Raw genomic sequence first — 19,604 nt, forward strand, 5'->3', positions numbered from 1 at the left:
GATGTACATTCAAATACCAACCACCACCATGATTATATTTTTATTATTCTATATTTTTTCTTCTGTTTTTGGTTCTATTTTATGGCCCTTCAATCTTTTAGTAATGGTGGCAAATGAAGTATGAAACAAAAAAAAAATTGTAGTGTAAATTCACAATAATATTTTACTCACCAGAATTATTTTACTGCAGAATTTGGGCAATGATATAGTGAGTGCAGAATTTCTTTTTCAGGTTATACTTTGTATTTTTTTACCTGATGAATGAACATACTGGGACAACAGTGAATGTCATAAATCACTTAAGAATTCATTTCGTTTTCGTTAATTTTTCATTTTGTTAAAAGTCTTAAGTTGTTTTTTGCATTTTCTTTAGAGCACAAGTTTTTTATCACCACTTAATCATTCTCATTTGTTAAAAAAAAGTATCTGTCTTTTCTGTCAGTTTGCTGTTATGTAAAATTCTGTGAAAAACATCTGCCAGTATGAAACTTAAAGTTGCATTTTTTGCATACAATGGTATCAGCATTTGTATGAGAAGAAATAATTATTTTTTTTCTTTAACTTGACTTGTTTTGAATGAAATTATTTCACTTAATCAGATTTTAGGGAGATAGAGATGTCTAGTTTATTAAAAAGTGCATTTTTGCAACATGACTAAGTATTGTTAGTTGAAGATAATGTCAGATAGGTTATGAAAAGGATATTTGAGGACTAATTCAGTTTTTGAGAAATCATTGTTTATGTTTTCCTGAAAGTTGCACTTATGTCACTGAATGAGCATCTCTAGTGTGGTCTCCTAAAAATGCATTGTAAAAATCTGAAGATAATTTTTAAATGCATCACAAACTAATGAATGTAAACTGGAACACTTAAATACTTCAAGAAAAGATACAAAAGGGCCCTATGTGATCCAAGTAGAAAACTTAAAATATAGATAGAAGGTGGTTGGTGGCAATACTGAAAAAAGAAGAATTGATTTAGAATAAAATTTTACTGCAGTGGTACTTCACTAATCCTTCATTTTTGTTTAAGTAAAACTTCTTTTGTGTAACTGAGCTGAATATGGATTCAGGATGGTGTTAGTGTGTTTCAGCTTATGGTGAGTAATGGTGTTTCTCTTACTGAGGTTTAGCCTGCCATCTTTCCATGGCAAAGTGCCTGTTGATATTCCTGGGAGTTTGGGCAACTGCAGAACAAGACATTAAATAGTACTTTTGAAATTATGTGCAGAAGTAATAAGAACATTAAAGTTGCAGAGTTAAGCACCAGAAGTTGCCTGTTCTAACCTTAATGTAGTCTTGTTGTACGTATACATTATGATAATTCTGTTCCTTGTTATACTGAAAATCTGTTTCAGATTTTCTTAAATGCAAGATTGTCATCTGTCTTTTTGCAGTTCTGTGCTCCATCTCTTGTCTCTCACATACATTGAAAAGTTAAGTACCTTGAAGAAATAACTTTCTGATCATGTGGTAAAAAGCTGTATCACAGGTGATAGGCACTGAGGGATAAAATTAACACTGCATGAGAAACAGAGCTGTCAGCAAAATGCTTTAGTTGCTGGCTTGTTTCTGTTTCTGTCCCTACAATTACACTGTGGCCTGGATAGCAGCTACAGAACTACTTACAGCTTCCTGACAGAAGAAATGGTAACTGAAGTAACACAAAAATTACTCTGAGTAAAAGTTGGGAAAAAACGCTGCTGATAAGGTTCCTTGCAAAAAAAGTGAAGAAAATTCATTGATGCTGTAATTTCTCTGTAGATTAAATCCCAATTACATTGTGATGACCAAATGATGGACTAGATATGTTTCAGAATTCAGGATAGAGTGTATTTGTGAAACTATTATTGTTAACAGGCGAGAGAAGAGGGTTGTTTTTTGTCATATTAACATGTCTCAGATTCTGAGGGTTTATGTTTCAAACAATTACCTGAGTTTTTAAACAGAATTATTCCATAGTGTTGAGAGTATGATCTGCTTTCAGCCTTATGTGTTTTCACCACATAAATGTGGTAAGGTGTGTGGCTCCTACCAAATGATTTTGAATGAACATTTTTTGGTGTTTGAAAAAGAATTACTTAGTTGATAAGCCTAAATATACCTGGATTGGCTGTTTCTGAGTTGCTGTTAACATGCTTTATTGGGTAGCATTTTTGTGCCATCTCTTTCTCATGAGATTGTCTGCTGTTTCTGCCGGGGTCATTATGAGAATTCTAGAACATAGGTCATGCTGCAAGCACCTCCAAACATTGGTATTTCAAGGTGTTTATGTATGTCTGTATATACCTAAGGCACATGCACAAACATGGGTGTGCATGAGTATAAAGGAGCTGATACTGGATTTTGGAATTACTGATGAAAGTAGCACAAGTAGAATTGTTCTTCAAGCCACATTTTTATTTTTCTTGATACTTCTAATAGAAATTATAAGACACCCGTGACTGTTTAAACATCCTGTCTTGAAGTGACACTTCCCTATCTGAGAATTTCCCCCTGCACTTTCATGACAACTAAAATCTATGGATGTGTTCTTGAGTTCAGCCCTGAAGGTTCAACATCTGGCTGATGGAAACGAAACATTTTCACCAGAGGTTCTTGCACTTGGAATTTGCTTCCTTCTGTGGGTCTGTGTCAAAACCTGACTGAGCCTGTTTAACTCGAGGCAATGGTGTAAAGCCCATCTGTTCCTTGAAACTTTTCCCTGAAGGAGTGATCTGGAGTGTATTTATATTCCCAGCTGTAATTGTGCTTGTTTTAAGTATTTAGCTGATGCTTTTTGACTAATTTGTGATTTGGGTTTGTTTAAAGGTGTGCTGAATGGATGCACTTTTAAAGCAGATTTTAGGAATGTTGCAGAAATTCCCTATCTTTAACTTGCGAAGACAGTGAAGAGTTCATGTCCCTGTTTACTATGAATGGACAAATAACACTTATGAACTGCTACTGTTAAGAACAGAGAACCCACTGAGATTTCTATTTAAAATACACAAAAGTCTGAAAAGTGGAAATGCAAAGCATTTGTAAATGAATATCTTAGAGCACATCATTTTAAAATATTCTGTCAGTGTAACAGGTTATTGTATTTTTTAGAAGGGAAGAGTACTAACAATTTTGTAGATAGTTTTACTATCTTTGCATTTGGACTTGGAATTGCCAATACAATTTGGTAGGAGGTGCATGTGATAAAGCAAGGTGACATTTAAATTCTAATCAAAATTTCCTTCATGAACCTTCATTGAGTGTTCTTTGGGGGGAAAAAAAGTGTACAGTTAAGTAAATGGCAAAATTAAAAAAAACCTCAACACTCTTGAAATGGTCTTGTTTTTCTGGATGAAGAGATTGATTGTATTTGTCTGATATCATAACTGTAAGTAGTTTAGATTAACACTTTTATGGGAGGAAAAGAGACAATGTTATGAAGGTGCTTCAAATGTTTGTATTGGGGTGTGTTTATATTCATTTGTTCTTGTAGGATGTTTGAATTAATAATTTCAATAATTAAATAGGATAGTGCATCTTTTCCACATGAGGAAGCTATCACAAATAAGCTATGGTATGAGTTTAAAGTATAATAGCTATTCAGCATAAACTTCTTATGTGAACAATTTTATTCTGTACTACAAATGACCTTTCACAGTTTAGTTGACTGAAAAACATGCAAGTTCCCTCCAGCCCCAATGACAAATAAATATTTATGTAGGGAGTTAGTGCAGAACAGTTACTACATGATAAAACTACACTGTCAGCTTATTCTGTACTCTATTGGCCTTCCTAAAAGCATCCTTAGAACAAAGTATAGTACTGTGTTACAGATATATTCCTACAGGTACTTGTATGTTGTATATGGACTTGAAGAAAAATATATTGTTTCTCAGAATTTCTATGAAAAATGTTTAAATTGCTGACAATATGACTGGGATAACATAAATCTAGTATGTATCACTGGACTTGAAGATGCTGGTCATGCAAGCTCAACTATGGTTATTTGTAAATAAGTTAATAGACTCATCAACTTTGGTTACTATGTTGATTTATAAGGACTAAGGATATTAATAAAATAATAGGATTAACAGCAGCTGGTATGTTTAGGATTCAGACAGAAGTCATAAATACTTCTTTTCAATAATGGTAAAATCACAAAGTTATCTTTATTCTCTTCTGTAATATTAGGTGACAAAGCTAAATGCCCCCTTGTCACTGGTTATGTAATAGGCATTAAAAAAAAATAAATTGATTATCACAAGAGCTATCATATGTCAAGCAGCTTCTGAAGATGGCCACTGTTCTACTGCCTTTCTGGCTCTCTAGCATGGGAAATTCAAGCTACAAATATGGAGCCTTCACATGAGAAAAATGGAAGATATTTGAATGCCTGTAACTCTTGAGCTGCATGAACACAATAACATTGATTTTATATTAGATTATTTAAATAAGAAACACATTTTAGGTTTTCATAAGAATGAAATTTCAAATACTTTAATTTGCTTGTTTTGCAGTTTATCAAGTAACTACTTTTGTTCAAAAACAGAAGTGTGCATTATTTTCAGGTGCTTTGATCACTTTTTTTTTGTTTTAAAATGTATCTCTATGCATTTCTTAAATACACTTTCTTTGATTCTATAATTTTCTAAGAAAATAGAAAAACTGGGATTAGAGCTCAATGGGAACAAACAGCGTTTGGAACAAGCCCAGCAGGATGTGACAGAAGCCAGAGAGGAGTGCCTAAAGCTGACAGAACTGCTGAGTAAATCTGAGCACCAACTGCACCTCACCAGGTACCCCTTATCCTATTACATGCTGTAGTACCAATTTCATTCTGCTAATTTTTTGCCACAGGATTCCCCACAGTTGTTGTAGATACTTGGAGTCATTGCCTACACGGGCAGCCCTCAGCTGTGCTAGATGGAGATTTGAATTAGTGAGTTATGAACTACAAAGTGAGTTATGAACTATAATTTATAAAAGTGAATTAGTAGTGTGTAGGAGAGGCAATGTTCGGCTCTGGTGGTGAGGTGGCATGGTTTTAGGCAGGAAGAAGAGCATGGGAGGCTGCAGCTACTGTTGCTGTGCTTAGTAGGACAACTATATTTGAAATGTTGTTTAAGACTGTAGTGTAGAGCAGCACCTTTAAGCAAAGGAGTTCTCAGATTAATAATCTGAAATTTCTTCAGCAGAATGACCAGGAATATGTATATTAATATATAAATGAATATAATTTTTCTGTATGAGGTAAGCTCAAGTATGTGAGGAGGGTGTTTCAGTCTCTTGCTCAGTGAAGAGACAGTACAATGCATTGTGTAATGAAAGACTTCCCCTGAGCCTATTCTGTGCTTGTCTATAGTTCCCAATGTCTTATGCTGCACTATTCATTACATGTTTCTACAAAACTCCAGAAGGCTGACATGCCAATTATTCATTGCAACTTGAGTTTGGGTAACTGCAGAACTTTTTTCCTTTTGCCTTGGAAAATGTTATTGTCCAACTGTTTGCAGGCTTTTGGTTGCGTGTGTGGGTTTTTTGTTCCATTGCCCTGCTCCCCCCAAGAATGAACATCCATAAACAAATCTGGCAGCTTTCACTCAGTACTTAAGGGAAAAAGTTAAGTTAGTTTAAATTTTTCATGGGGGGGAAAAAAACTTAGATTTTTATCACTTAACAGAAGTCTGTGTGTTTATCCAAGTCTTGTACTTTTTGGGCTTTGTGAGAATTCTGCCATTGAGTAAATGGAAATAAAATAGAGCCTTGTCTAAACTATTAAATTCAATGAATCATTTTTTTATTCAGCTAAATTTCTGTGTAATTCAGAGCACGGTTGTTTAACAGATGGAAGAAAGTACCACTCTAACAGCCTGTATTTAGAGAAAAAAATATGCTAGAGGTTAATGAACTTGAAAAAAGTTTTGGGTGAGTTGTTAAGATATCTAAAGTTTGGATTTAGCAGAACTTTATTAATAATGATTTGTTGTGATAGCTAACCAAATGGCTTTACCACGCTCCTTTTAGCAAAGGCTGATTATATGCAATAAAGCTCTGGATATCTTGGAGGAAATCTGACTAGCGAATCTATAATTTTTAAATTTTTTTTGGTGAAAATACTCAAAATGTAAAAATGAGAACTATTGCCTGCTTTCACATAGCAAAGTAATTAAAGCTGGATACCTAACATAGAGATGATTTAGGTAGCTTTTGGATGTACAGTCTCTGACTCGGAAAGTTTCTGGGATGCAAATCATTAGAGGCTGGGAACAGTGTTTTGGGCAAGCAATGCTCTGTGCTGGCCCTGTTCTCATACAATTTCGCAGAGGCCTGCTTTTTGAGACAGATGCTGAACTGCCATGGGTCCTCTGACCTAGTGCAGACACCCTTCTGCAAGGTCCTGATCTCTTTGGGGTTTTATTGGTTGTTTGGGGGTTTTTTTTGTGGGTTTGGGGGATTTGGTTGGTTGGTTGGTTGGGTTTTATTTTTTGGGGGGTTGGGGTTTTTTTTTGTATTACTGTGTGTTTGTGTTTGGCATCTCCTTAAAAGAATTGAAATGTTTTCTACGCTGATGTGTATTTATTGGAAAAATAATTATGATGAGGCATGGGAAATAGGTTCAATTTTTTTTCTTGACATTCCCCAAATTCTACAACACTGTGTCCATTTTTGTGTTCTCTGTACACTTGAAGCGTCTGTCTGCTTTTGAAGAATACCTTAGGTGATGTTGCTTGAAGAAGAAGGGGGAAAAAGAGATGAGCAATTCATTGCTCCTAATCAGTTACCTGTTTACCCCTTGAACTTAAATCCATAGGGCAGGGTTTGAAGTGTTCTCATAATGTCACCTGTTTTCCCTGCCTTGCAGAGGGAAACGTCCCCTACTGAAATGACACTTGTCCTTAGCCTGTACTCGTTCTTCCTCTCAGCTCACCTCCTGGCAGAACAGGTTTTCCGTGCTAGTGAAGGTATAAAAGTTACATGTCTCTAGGGGCATTAGTTTTGCATTTTGAACTCAGTATGTTTTTCATGGATTGGTACATCCATAGTTGTTGCATGTAAATTATATTCACTTACTGTTTGCCTTCTTTCATTTATTCCCTTCACCTCAAATGGCAACTGTGTCAGTGAAAATACTTGAAGGGTAGGGGTAATAGCAATCCTATGGGGGTTGTAGACTCATTCACTGTGGCGCTTGCCAAGGAAAACAGATTTTAAGCTCTAGAGTCCTGCCTGTGGGAGGTTGCTGCAGAAATTGCACTGATTTAGTGCATCTCTAGGGTATTCTGGCCTTGGCCTCGTCTTGCTGATTCTCTTCTTTTCAGGAGAGGACCAGCTGGTTCACTCCAAGTCTTCTCACAACGCTGGAGTTGAGGGAGGCCTGTACTGCTGTTACACCATTGTGGATAGTCTTTCTGTTGCCTTGCATGACCTGTCTGTGCTGTTCTGGCAGAAATAAGAGGTAGCTGAGAAGATACAGAAAGAATTCTTTGTTTTGTATGAATTATTGCATTACTAAGGAGAAAAGTGGATCATTAATCCACTGATTCTAAGTTTCAATATTGTAAATAAATACAATTATAAATGAATATAAAAACTTTGGATTTTAATGTATAAAAATGAGATAAATGTGTATGAAAGGAATTGATGAGAAAAAAACATGCAGTCTGTGTCATAATGAGAAAAGAAAGTACTCTGCAGAACAGCACCCTTCTCCAGGAGTCCCACTTCTTTGCTGCATCCTAGTTTTCAGACACTGTTGATTGATTACCAACTAAACAGCTTCTAAGTTAACAAAATGTACTTGTTAAAAAGGAAGAAAAAAAGGTTACAATTAGCTATTCTAAACCATTGCCACGGAGTTTAAAATTGCCTTTTCCTGTCACCTTTCTTCCTGGAGCAATATGTTGCTTAGAAATACTTGCTATTAACATTCACTTTCTGCTATTGAATCTAGTTAGTAATTCTAATTTGTATGACTTCAAAAGACAAGGGAAATGCAGAACTTCTACTGTGTAGTTTTGCTTGTCAGTCATGGAACTTTGCAGATGTCACCATGCTATGAGACTGACCATGATTGTTTAAAGTTTTCTTGGGGGTTTCTTTTGCCCTAGTTTCAGCTTTGAGGTTACTGTAGTAGGAGATTCTTACAATATTAGTTCTTAAGTCAAATTGCTCTTACTTTGGCAAGGTTAGGTCTTGCTAATTAAGCTCACCTGAAGCCCTTCTTCAAAGGGTAGAAAACATACAGGTCTATTGTTCTTAGTTAACGAGAAAATAGTCATTAGAAATCATGTCAATGTGCTCATTGAAAAGATCATATAAAAGATGCAAGATGTTAACAACTTGTCCGGATCTTAGTGTGCCATCTAATGTAAAAAATATTTTTCACTATTCTTGTGTAACAGAATCATAATTAAAAAACATTCTTTTTTTTCATTCAAACCAGATCTGGAGGTAATATTTGTTTCAGGTGCAGTCAGTAGTAGTCCCTGTTCACATACACCAAACAAGTTAAATAAATCCTAAGTAGTGAGGGAATCACCAAATTTCAAAATTGAAATTTTATTATGTCATCATGCATTTTCTCAGGCATGAAGATATAGATAGATAGATAGATAGATAGATAGATAGATAGATAGATAGATAGATAGATAGATAGATAGATGGCACAAGATATTTTTGACTGAAATGTCATTTGAAATTTGATAGGAAATAGAATTAACTAGAATAGAAGCAGATTTATTTTAGTTTAAAATGTATTATTCTTGTTTGCTTAAAGGAAACACTAAGAACTTCTTAAGGTCAGCTTGTTGGTAGGGCAAAATTACTAAATTAACATGTGCTTTCACGTTCAGATGAGCCACCAAGCTGCCCTAAATCCCCTCTTGAGGGACTGAAGTTTATATTACAGTGAGTCAGTGGGTATTGTTTTTCTTGATTATTGTTTTTCCCCCATTATGTGATATTTCTTCCCTGTTTTTGACAATGATATCTCTAGAAAGCAGCATATCTAAGGACATGCCAATTGGGTTTTAGCAGTGCTATGGTCATCCTACTGTGCGTGGGTGCTTCTTGCTAGATTCAGTGACTCCATTAAGACTAATTTCTATTACACGTACAATAAGTAAAGAATATACTCTCCCAGATTAATGTGGCATTATTTAATCTCTGAAGCTCTGGTGTTGAGCTGTATGTCATCACCAGTGTTCCTTGTTAGAATTTGCAGCCTGCCTCATTCATTTTTCTCCCTATTTAAGCTATACTATTAACTGATAAAACATAAACTTCCTGGGGGTTATTCACAGCCTTCTAGGGAGTTGCACAATACTTAGTATTTATTGTGGAGTTTTGTTCTAGTAGTATCTATTAGTTAGCAACATGCTTAATACCATGCCTTTTCCAACAATTTTAGCACCCCAGAGTCCATCATTTATGCTGGGAAGAAGTTTTGGAGAAACGTTGTTACTAATATTAAATGACTGAGATATGCTCAATCTACTCAGACTGACTAACTGATGAAAGTACCAATAGCGCTAGAATTGGGGGTGTGGGGGGAGGAAGCAGAAATAAGGCGTAACCAGTGATTGATTTCTAATTTTTTTGAAAAAAAAAAAGCAATATGCAAAAGCATTATTTTAAAATGCAGGGATGAGCGTTAACATGAAACAACTCTAACTAATAAACTTTTTAGATTCTGCTTCGTATGTTTACTTTTCATTAAATGTAGGGACGGTTGCGACGATGTTGTTGTGATTCAGTCAACATTTATTTCTATCTGGTTTTCATATACAAAGGCATCAGGATGCCAGAAAATAAACTGTTAACGGAGAATTAACTTCTTTGGCACGCTTTCATACTTATCTTCCAAATTAAAGAAAATGAAATGGGCAGAAGCAGAGTGTAGATTACCTCCTTTTTGTCAAAAATGGTGGGAATTTGAAAATTAATAATAAAAAAGGGAACAGATGCAGTAACATGCCAGAGGGAGATTAATGTGGAGAGTAAAATCTGTGAGCAACAAAACTGAAGCAAACTGAATCAGTGGGAGGTGGTTGTACAATCAAAATCAGGATAAAAGAGAAATTACAAACAACCCTGCACTTGTCAAAGTAGTAGTAATGAAATCCTGACTCTGCCAGCAGCGAGAACCTGTGTTAGCACTTTGGGGTAAGGCCGGGAGCCGGGTGCCAGGTAGGAGGGCAGCGCGAGGCTGCTGGGCGGCAGCCATCGCGTGTGGAACAGATGGCGGGGAAAGCTGGCCGGGGAGGGGCTCCTTCGCACAGCTAATCAGACAGTAACGGATAGGGCAGCTGGGAGGACTGACCACCGCCAGGCGAGCGGCGGGGTAGCCGCAGCCGTGCGCGATGTGTGCAGTGGTGTGCCCGCCGGCCGCACGCCAGACCTTCCAAGGTCTTTTCGGTGCCCAAAGTGGGAGGCGGGCGGGGACGGGCCCGGGCCCGCGCCGGCTCCGCGGCCCTCGGCGGTCTCCGCGGCGTCGAGCGCGTCCCGCCGGCGGCATCGCGCCCCCTCTTTCCTCAGAAACGCGGGGCTTTGCTCTCGGCCCTGTCCTGTGCCGAGGTTACGTGGTTTCGTGCCTTGCCGTAGCGGTACGTGGCGAGGGACAGAAATGCGAAAGCACGTGGGTCTGCGGCCTGATCCGGGAAAACGTTAAGAAAACTTTGCTCCCGTGGAAAGGTGGGAGAGCCGTAGGTCGGCACCTTCCCACAGGGCTGGGCCCCTCCAATGGATGGAACCCGTTTTCTGATGATTTATTTTTGCTCGGAGGAGGCACTTCCCTGCTCGTAAATGAGAGCTTGAGAGGGATGAATGGAGGTCCGAGCCTTCTGATCCTGAGTCACATGAATAATTTGACTCACGTAAAAAGTAAAAATCAATAGGATTTCTTGTGCAAGTAAGAGGTAGTCATGTGTGAGAGGATTACGTGGTCATGCCCCGTGTTGATGACTGTCAGCTTGAAAGAGAAATGAAAACAAAATTTTATCGAGGAAAAGGGGGAAATAAAATCATTACCTATTACTACCTGTGTTTGTTTGATCAGGATATGTGATACTTTTTGAGACAATTTTAACCAAAAAAACCAAAGTGTCCTGCACCTGCTTTTTGAACTTGTGTGTATCCTGTCTGCAGAAGGTTTATAGTTTGGCTCAATTATCCATTTTGAGCAGGGAGGGGAGGAAACATTACAGGGATTTGAAATAGGTAGTATAACATAGCCATATGCTATTTATGCAGCAGTTTCTGCAATAAATCTAATTTGGTGCTGTCAAAAAAAATTAGACTTATTTGCTATAGCAGCACATTAGTAAATGATTGTGGTAGCTTTGAAAGTTGTCATTCACTCTGCTTTACTTGCAATTGAATCTTGTAGAGCTTTTTTTTGTTCCCCCTTTTCCCCTGAGCAACTCTGTGAAAATCTGAGTTCTTTGTCCTGCAGCTGTAGAAACTGCAAATATTTTCACTGCTGAAAAGAAGGGCTTGCTTTAAGGGAATTGAAGAAGGAGGTGGAAGAAAGAATAGCCTCTATTGTTAACAATCATATGAATGCATATGTGGAAAAATCAATAAAGTGGTAAGGGATAAATTTTTCCCTTGCCTACAGGTTTTCATAGTGCAGCTGAAATTGTTTATCTGATTATACAGCATGTAGATAAATTAGCTGTTCTGCGTTATTATAGAAGGTAAAATATTTTACCTGCCACGATAATACCATATGCTGCTTTATGAAGACTGATACTGAGTGATTTGAAATAAATCGGTTCTGTCGTCTTCTGGCAGGGCGTTGTAAAATTTTCTAAGCTGATACACTTTGTGTCAAGATAACACACAATTATTTAAATATCATTCTATTTAATATTTTAAACATATTTAAGTGATTGTACAAACATATAAAGACCATTGATAAATTTTATAAGGGAAGGAAAGGAAATATAAGTGAAGGAGTAAAGAACAAATACAAAATCATATATTAATTTTGAACATTAGAGTGTTTTTAAATTACTATTAATTTTAAATTAGTTTTAACATGGTTTACAATTGTATTTATTTTCCTACAATAAATATTTCTTAAGGAAAAGGCAATAATACATGTTTAGATTCATCTAAATTTTTTTTCACGGCATTTAAACTGCAACTGGTCACATCAATGATCACATCAGGTTGTTGAGGCAGCCAAATTGCTACTGCATGTAGAGTGTGGTTCAGGAGCAGTGACAATACTTAAAGTGCTTTGGAGCGAGTGTGAATTCAGATGAAACACTGAAGAGACTAACTGCTGTAGAAAACAAACATCTTTATAAGGTCTTTGTTTTGAGCAGTTATTATTCAGCACTAGCAGTAATAAGTTTGTGAGTGTGTATCAAATATTTACTTTGGTCTCATTCAAGTTAGGTTTTTTATTTCTGTGACTAATGACAACAGAATAATGATTTATTTTTTTTGAACCAAAGAAGTCTTTCAGATACATGTATTCAAGGCTGCTGGATTTTTTGCTGAATTTGCTACTGGAAAAAATGGTTCTGATTTTTATCATTATTTCTGACTTGTTCTAAAGCTTTTCTCTCAAGTACATCGAAAGGCTGTTTTTACAATAAGCTAAAATGTACTTTTTCTGTCAGCATTTGGTATTTGTGAACTTCAACAATTTTAAAAGCTGTCTTGTGCTTTCAGAAGTATATTCAGAGTTGTTTATTTTGTGCAGTCACAGTGGTTGATTTGTTTTTTTACTTTACTGTGCAAAATTCTCCTCCTTAAGTTCTTGCCTAGAAAAAAAATTCAACAGAGAACCCAAAAGGTCGTCAGCTGGAGACTTCACGCAACTTCACACTGAAGAGCATCAGCCTGTAGGTTGTCATTGCTAGAGAAAGTAGCTGGTGGATGGAAGGAGGAAGAAAAAGAAATCACCTGAGCACGGCAGCCTTGGCCGCCTGGCTGCTCTCCTTCCTCAGCCCTCGTGCAGCGCCCTTGCGCCGGTGGTTGGGCAGGAGAGGCTGAGCTGGAGATGCCCGTCCTGAGCGAGCAGATGAGCTGCTGGCGGCTGCTTGACAGGGCTGAACTCCTTGCCCTGGCTGTGCTGGCAGCATGGCAAGGCTAATAGTGTGCTGCTCTTGGTTGCCCCTGTGGATTTGGTGGTTTGCATGTCAAAGTATAGTTTTGTAGAAATAGGAGCAACATTTCACGATTAGCTTCTCCCTGTTGGTCAGTTGGCTTCTACAGGACTTAAATCACTGAGGAATTAAAGTGTCTCTGTAGTCAGGTGGGACACTGCTGCATCCTCTTTTTGTACCAGGGTTCCTCTTCTATTTCCAGTGCATTTGTTCACCTGTATCTGGTTTCCTATGGAAGAAGACGATGGCATAAGAAATTACTTCCTTGCAAATGCAGGGACTAATCCCCATAAAAGTGATAGATCAGTATTAAGATTTTATTCAGCTAAACTTAGGCAGTATTTGTCAATACAATTTCCATTGAAGTCAAATTCAGACCTAATGTAAGTACAAATGCAATTCTGCTAATGAGATTGGATTACCTCCTGGATTTGATCCAGAAAACTTTACTTTAAATTCATTTTTGGTAAAGAGGTAGTAAAATGGGTGGTTTATTGTAATCGCGTACAAAACTTCAAGTATTTATTTTTTAGTATTGTATTTATCTTGTGAAGGGTTATCTTTTTTTTGAAGGATACCAAGGTGTGCTGTGAAATTGAAGGTATTTCTTGTTTTAGAAGAATGAGACTGTCAAGGAGGTTAGTTAATAATTCAGGAATTTTTGGTTATTAGAGTCTATTCCTGAAAAGAAATATGGACATAGGAATTGCTAAAAATAATGTATCCTGTTAACAATAAGAATTTAGTTTCAGCCTGTCTTTATAATTGGCCTCAATGTGGAAGACCCTATTCTAACAAAGAGTTGCATATGTGTGTTCTACAAGGCTTGAAAACAAGAAAAAAATATTCAGGATTTTTTTTACTTTAAATAGTGTTGCATTTGAAACATCAGTAGGTAAAAAAAAAAAAGCTGCAGATTAAATAATTTTAAATGACTGCTCTTGACCACTTTAAGATTTTACTGTAAACTTACTCATTCAACTGTTCCCATTTTCTCTTTGTATTTTTAGTCAATATCTCTGTTACATAGAGTCAGAGTCAAGTCTTCATTTATTATTTTATTTATAATATTTTTATTAGCCTTTTCCAATTCTTCACATAGCTCTGCAAAGTCTTTCTCAGATTGTGCTAGCCCTAGCAAGAAGGAGCAGATACACGTATTTGAAGAAAAACATGTTAGCTCTTGGAGTTAACAAATTATGATTAAAAGCTATTATTTTGCTTCTTACTATTTCTCCTATACCCCAAACTGATCTTCACAAATACAGGACTGTAAAGAACTTCATCTGCTGCTGGTTAGCAGAAGTGGATTTAAATCTACACCGACAGTTCATTTGACAATGACCTTGAGGGGCTTTGCTTCTTGAAGAAGAAAGCAGAAGCTTGCGGTAAACAAAGTTCACTTCTGACAGATGGATTGAATGACAGAAAGGTTGCGAGTGCCAGAATAGCCCTGGCAGAGGAGGAAATGTTCAGTGGAATCCAACAGGAGAGGAGGTGTGAACAGGTGCAGGGTTGCTGACGGAAGGGGAACCAGATGGAAGGAGCCAGAGCCAGTTTATTTAAAGGAAAAGGCAGAAAACACTGAAAGGCTGTGCGATCAGTGGCTAAAAGTGTGCATGGAAGAAGGTAAAAATTCACAAAGCAAAACTGCACAGTGGGATATCTAGCACTTAGCATAATGGTAGTAATTTGTGAGTTTCGTTTTAAAGTTGCTATTGAAATATGTTTCTCTCTTACTCTTGACAGCATAAAGAAGAGATTTATAACCTGTCCAAAAGGGAAAAAACCCCAAAAAACCTAACAAAACCACCACCAAAAACTTCAACTGTTATGCTCCCTGTCCATTATTTCTAATATTGCAGGCATCTAATACTGCAGGCAGTTACAATCAGAATAATATTAAAATTATGCCACAGCTGAACAAATGAATAAAAGGCATATAAGGCTGGATTTTTTAGTTTTTTAACTCACTTGTTTGTATCTAGCTCTCGTGACATCCGGGCAGATGAGCATGGTTTTCATTAGGATGTTTTTGTAAGATCTAGAGCAAATCAACAATAGTCAAGTACAGTGTAATGTTAGCACAGTATTTCTCATCTTTTTTGCTTTTGGTCATAAGTCTGTCAGTTTGCTGGAATGTGTGGTAGCTTGCTGTAGGATGGGGTAGAAATCTAGCTTACCCTAGATCAAATTCCCTGAAAATCAAATATTGTCTTTCAAATTGTCATCCTGAAGAAATGCTTTGTTCTGTCAAACGATTCTGCTTCTTCCCAAGCTGTCCTTGTGAGGCTTGGTCCTTTGGAGGCAGGAAAAAAACCATTCCTTAACTTCTTCCCAATTTCAGCAATAGTAGGGGATGATTATCAACTTCCACATATCAGGCCTGTGGCACCTTAAGTGCAGGTTGTGTGTCCATAGCTGACGTGTGAGAAATGCAGGTAAGTGTGGAGCAGTCACTCCCAGTGCATCTGTGATCGACTGGATCGTTCAGCTGTGCTGAGCGCATCCGGATCAGGTGTGAGCACACAGGCACTTTCCTTTTTAATTAGCTAGAGCATGCAACGCCGTGTTTATGCTGACTTTATGCCAGCTGCAGGAAGGACAGATGATACCTGATTCAGCATAAAGCTTGCTGGTACAAAGTTAACGTACCAAAAACATTGGGTTTTTGAACAAATTTAAATTGGCAGAGTGAGTTCATAGCAGATCAGGTCTCTGCATCATTTAGCTGCATCATTTTTTGATTCAATGGTAGGAGCCTGATGGTTGGATTTACTGTATTAACAAGCTGAGCCTTGAAGTACAGAGTCACAGTTATCTGAACCTGGTCTGAGCCTATGCTGTTGCTGAAAAGCAAGTCCCTAGAGTGGCAATATAGGGATATGTTTGGCCACATTTGCCAGGTCCTTGCTTCTGCTGCCACTGAAGACAGGCACCTGTGTGATCAGGGTATTCAGGGAGTTATTCAGATGGAAAAAGGAATAATTTCTTGAAGAATAGGTTTTGTGAGGGCTCATTTTAAGAGGATGAAAAGAAGGACCACACCTCTTATATTGACATTGTCTGCCTTAAATGTGTCCTGAAGCTGCATCGTAATAGACTGCTGGTGCCAAATTCAAGAATCACCATAAATCAAGAAAATTACTCCTTTTTTTTTAAATACAGGGAAAATAATTTATGTAAATTTGTTTATACAAAACACATACCTGTAAAAATCTTCTGTGTTAAGCAATTATTTCAACATACAGTTATTTGTAAAAGTGGCTTGTGGAACAAAGAATATTCTAGAGAAACGTGCAATATTGAAAGTGCTCAGGCTATGTACTAAGACTTCACAAAGATCACTTCTCCCTATGCTGTATTTAATTGTGCTTCTATAGGGACTTAGGAGCCAAATAGTTCACAATCTGATGGTAATAGTCATGAGAGAATGGATATTTACTTGCAAGCCTCATATCTTGATGGCAAATCTTATAAATGTGCCAGAAAATTCAGATTTTGAATCCAAGTCAGTATGTTTGACCTAATATGAAATGTTAATTACTGTTAGAGGCACTTTTTTCTCCTCTAACATTGAAATAGAGGGAAGCTATTGATAATACTTGGTTGTGACTTGATATACAGAGGACTATTAAGATTGAAGAGAAGTTATTGAGGAACTGGTGGTTTTCTGGATATATCTTGATGGGTATAATGCCAAAAGAGTAAAATCATGTTATAGGCTAGGTATTTGCAAATTCTTTCTGTTATGCTGAATGTAAAGTAAGAAATCCAATCCTTTCCTTTTGTTAACTGACCTCACAGATAGAAGTAGAAATGTAGAAGTTAACTGTGTTCAAGGTTCTTTAATTCATAGAAGCTTCCATAGGAGTAACACTTTGTGTTACTGTATGTCTGTTCCTGCGGTCCTAGATTTTATCTGTCTCATGCCTACTAATACCTCCAGTTAGTTGTAATAACATCTAAGAACATTTCAAGTATGGCGAGCAAGAGTAGGAATTTTTTTCACATGCAGCCGTTAATGTATAGTTTCTCCTGATGCCTCAGTAAGGCTTAAAGGGCAAAGTGGAAATTTTGGACTGAATCTGTAGACTTCATGTTATTATATAAAGTGGAAATACATATAGAAGTTATAAAGTAGTTCCAGTGGTGTGGCTGCATCCTAAATAGAGAGATATGGGAAAAAAAATCAGTGGGTACAAGAAAGTCATATGCACTGACTTCTGTTTCAGCAAAATTTAAATTCTTATTGCTTGAACTCTGGGAATGGGGATATAGGTGACAAGTTACCTGCGTTTTGGGGAAAATTGTTTCAAGCTAATTTGTCAACTAATTGTAGTTAGTCTCTTGATGAGGTTGGAAATCTGTGTAGAGCTTAACCTTTTCTTTTATTGCCCCTCCAAAAGTGTTTCTTATTATTTGAAGTGTTTTTATGAAACAGTAGTAGCAGCCTGGAAGAGCTGTTTTTTCCAGTCTTTCATCTCAAGTAGGGTAGTGAAATTTCATTTAGTTTCATTAACATATTTTAAATGTACTTCTACTTTCAAGTTATTTCTGTTGCACCTTCGAACTTCTTAGAACTATATTTGAAGAGCTGGATCAATTTGAACGCTGAATTTTTCACCCCTTGACCTTTACATTACTTTTCTAATTGTATTTAATGCTTCTCATGGTTCTCATTGCTTCTCATAGTTATGAGAAGAAAGCCCTGACATGTCATTATTTTAGGAAACTCTGTATTTCTCAACTAATACCCAAAACAAGATTTAAGTTTTGTTTGTTTGGTTGGGTTTTTTTGAGCCTCAGTTCTCAAGAATAGGCCCACATGTATCCTGAGAAATGATGCAGTCCTTCAAATTCACCAGTTAATTTAATAGCTGTGTTTCTTCAAAATTTGACCATGCAAATATAGATTTTACTGAAGCTCACCAAACACAGTGTGCTGGCTGGGGCAGTTTCCAGAAACTTGAGCTTTCTGCTGAGAAGACCTGGCAGCCAACTCCAGAATCAGCATCCAGTCAGCTCCCAGAAACTGACAAAAAGAGCAACTCAGTGGGTAATTCCCTCAATGGGATACAGGAAGGGCAATTTTTCAGCTCCTTGGAAAGGTTTAAAGAAATGACCTGATCATGCTTTTAAAAGATACTTCTACATAATTCTTGAGGAAGCATGCACTCATATGTATGTTTTAAATTATTTTTTGCAATAAGAACATTCATTTCATGCCTTTCTTTTGCCTTTTAAAAACACCGAGAGCCATAAAATCCAATCCACACAAGCACTGAAAAAATCAAAACCTTTATTACAAAAATTCAGATGGCAAAAAAAATCTATAGTGTTTAATAAGAGGAAACCACTAAACACTGTCCAGCTAAGTCCGCATTCAGAGCAACCGTAGCTATTAACAAGGTCCTATTAGATGAAAATTCATAGGCCTCACAAAAGAAGATAACCAAAACAGTGCTAAACAAAGGTTGCTGGAAGGCTGATTTAAAGGAAAGGGAGAAATCTTGTGACCCTGAGCCTTCTTACTGAGTTGACGTTCTAGAACTCTGTCAATTTAGAAGGTGTGGGAAGCAATAATTTTGAATCATAGCTGCATTTAAAACCAGCATGTACCTGTTTACTGCAGAATTACAGGTCTTACTGTGTTGCATTTTCTTACTTAAATGTTTGAAAATACTAAGATTGGATAGCATATGATAAAACTCAGTAAACACATTCTCTATTATAAATAGCTGAATGGGGTACTGCAGTGCTGTTAAATTGAAAGGCTGGTCTGAAAGGAGTTGTAGAAGTTTTACATTAATATAGAGAATTATTTAATACTATTCCTGGGGAGAATGACTTCTTGGTAAATTGGACGTTTTTTCCATGTTTGCAGCCCAACCTTTAGACTTGTCTGCTAACCTGAAAAAATAAAAAATGAGCCCTTATTCTTTTGTGTATGACATACATACAAAGATACATTAAAAATACAGGGGAAAGAAGTTTTTGAAGTGTGATCTTATTTTGTATACCATCTCTTATGACCTTTATCATTGTGAGTTTTGAATAGTGTCTGGTAATAAAGTTAGAGATAGCAAAAATTTTCTCATATGTCCCCTTAGAGAATAAGTCAGGTATTGTGACATCTTGTTTCAGCTTTTATACTTTTTTTTCCTTTTTATCATGAATGTGTGGTTTGTTTGGTTGGGTTTTTCTCCTCCTATAGCCTGAGAGAAGAGCAAGGATATGCTGTAATTTTCTATTCTTCCTTTGACACTTGCAGCTGAAATAATAAGATAAAAGAGCCTATGAGAAGGTGATTCAGAAAGCTGCTTGTAATGGACAGTCCACTAGACCTGTATTGTGGAAAGTTTGCAAGGCAGACTGCATAAAACACTGCTGAACCTTTGAACCCAAAGTTATTTGGTCTTTAGGGCTTCTAATACATGTAGTCTTTCAAGTCCTACTTTCAAGAGTTTTAATTGATTTGAGTGACTTCATGCAAGATTTT

General features: G+C 36.9%; 1 protein-coding gene across 2 annotated transcripts in view; it reads left to right on the forward strand.

The window, feature by feature from the left end:
• The window catches only part of SDCCAG8 (SHH signaling and ciliogenesis regulator SDCCAG8), a 104,605-nt gene that overhangs the window by 32,611 nt on the left and 52,390 nt on the right, over positions 1 to 19,604 (forward strand). For both annotated transcript variants that reach the window (XM_036381400.1, XM_036381401.1), the window contains exon 13: positions 4,635 to 4,777. In XM_036381400.1, the coding sequence (XP_036237293.1) occupies positions 4,635 to 4,777 (143 nt within the window). The remainder of the gene's footprint in view (positions 1 to 4,634; positions 4,778 to 19,604) is intronic.

The sequence above is a fragment of the Molothrus ater genome, chromosome 3 (genome assembly GCF_012460135.2).
Source record: "Molothrus ater isolate BHLD 08-10-18 breed brown headed cowbird chromosome 3, BPBGC_Mater_1.1, whole genome shotgun sequence".
Taxonomy (NCBI): Eukaryota; Metazoa; Chordata; class Aves; order Passeriformes; family Icteridae; genus Molothrus; species Molothrus ater.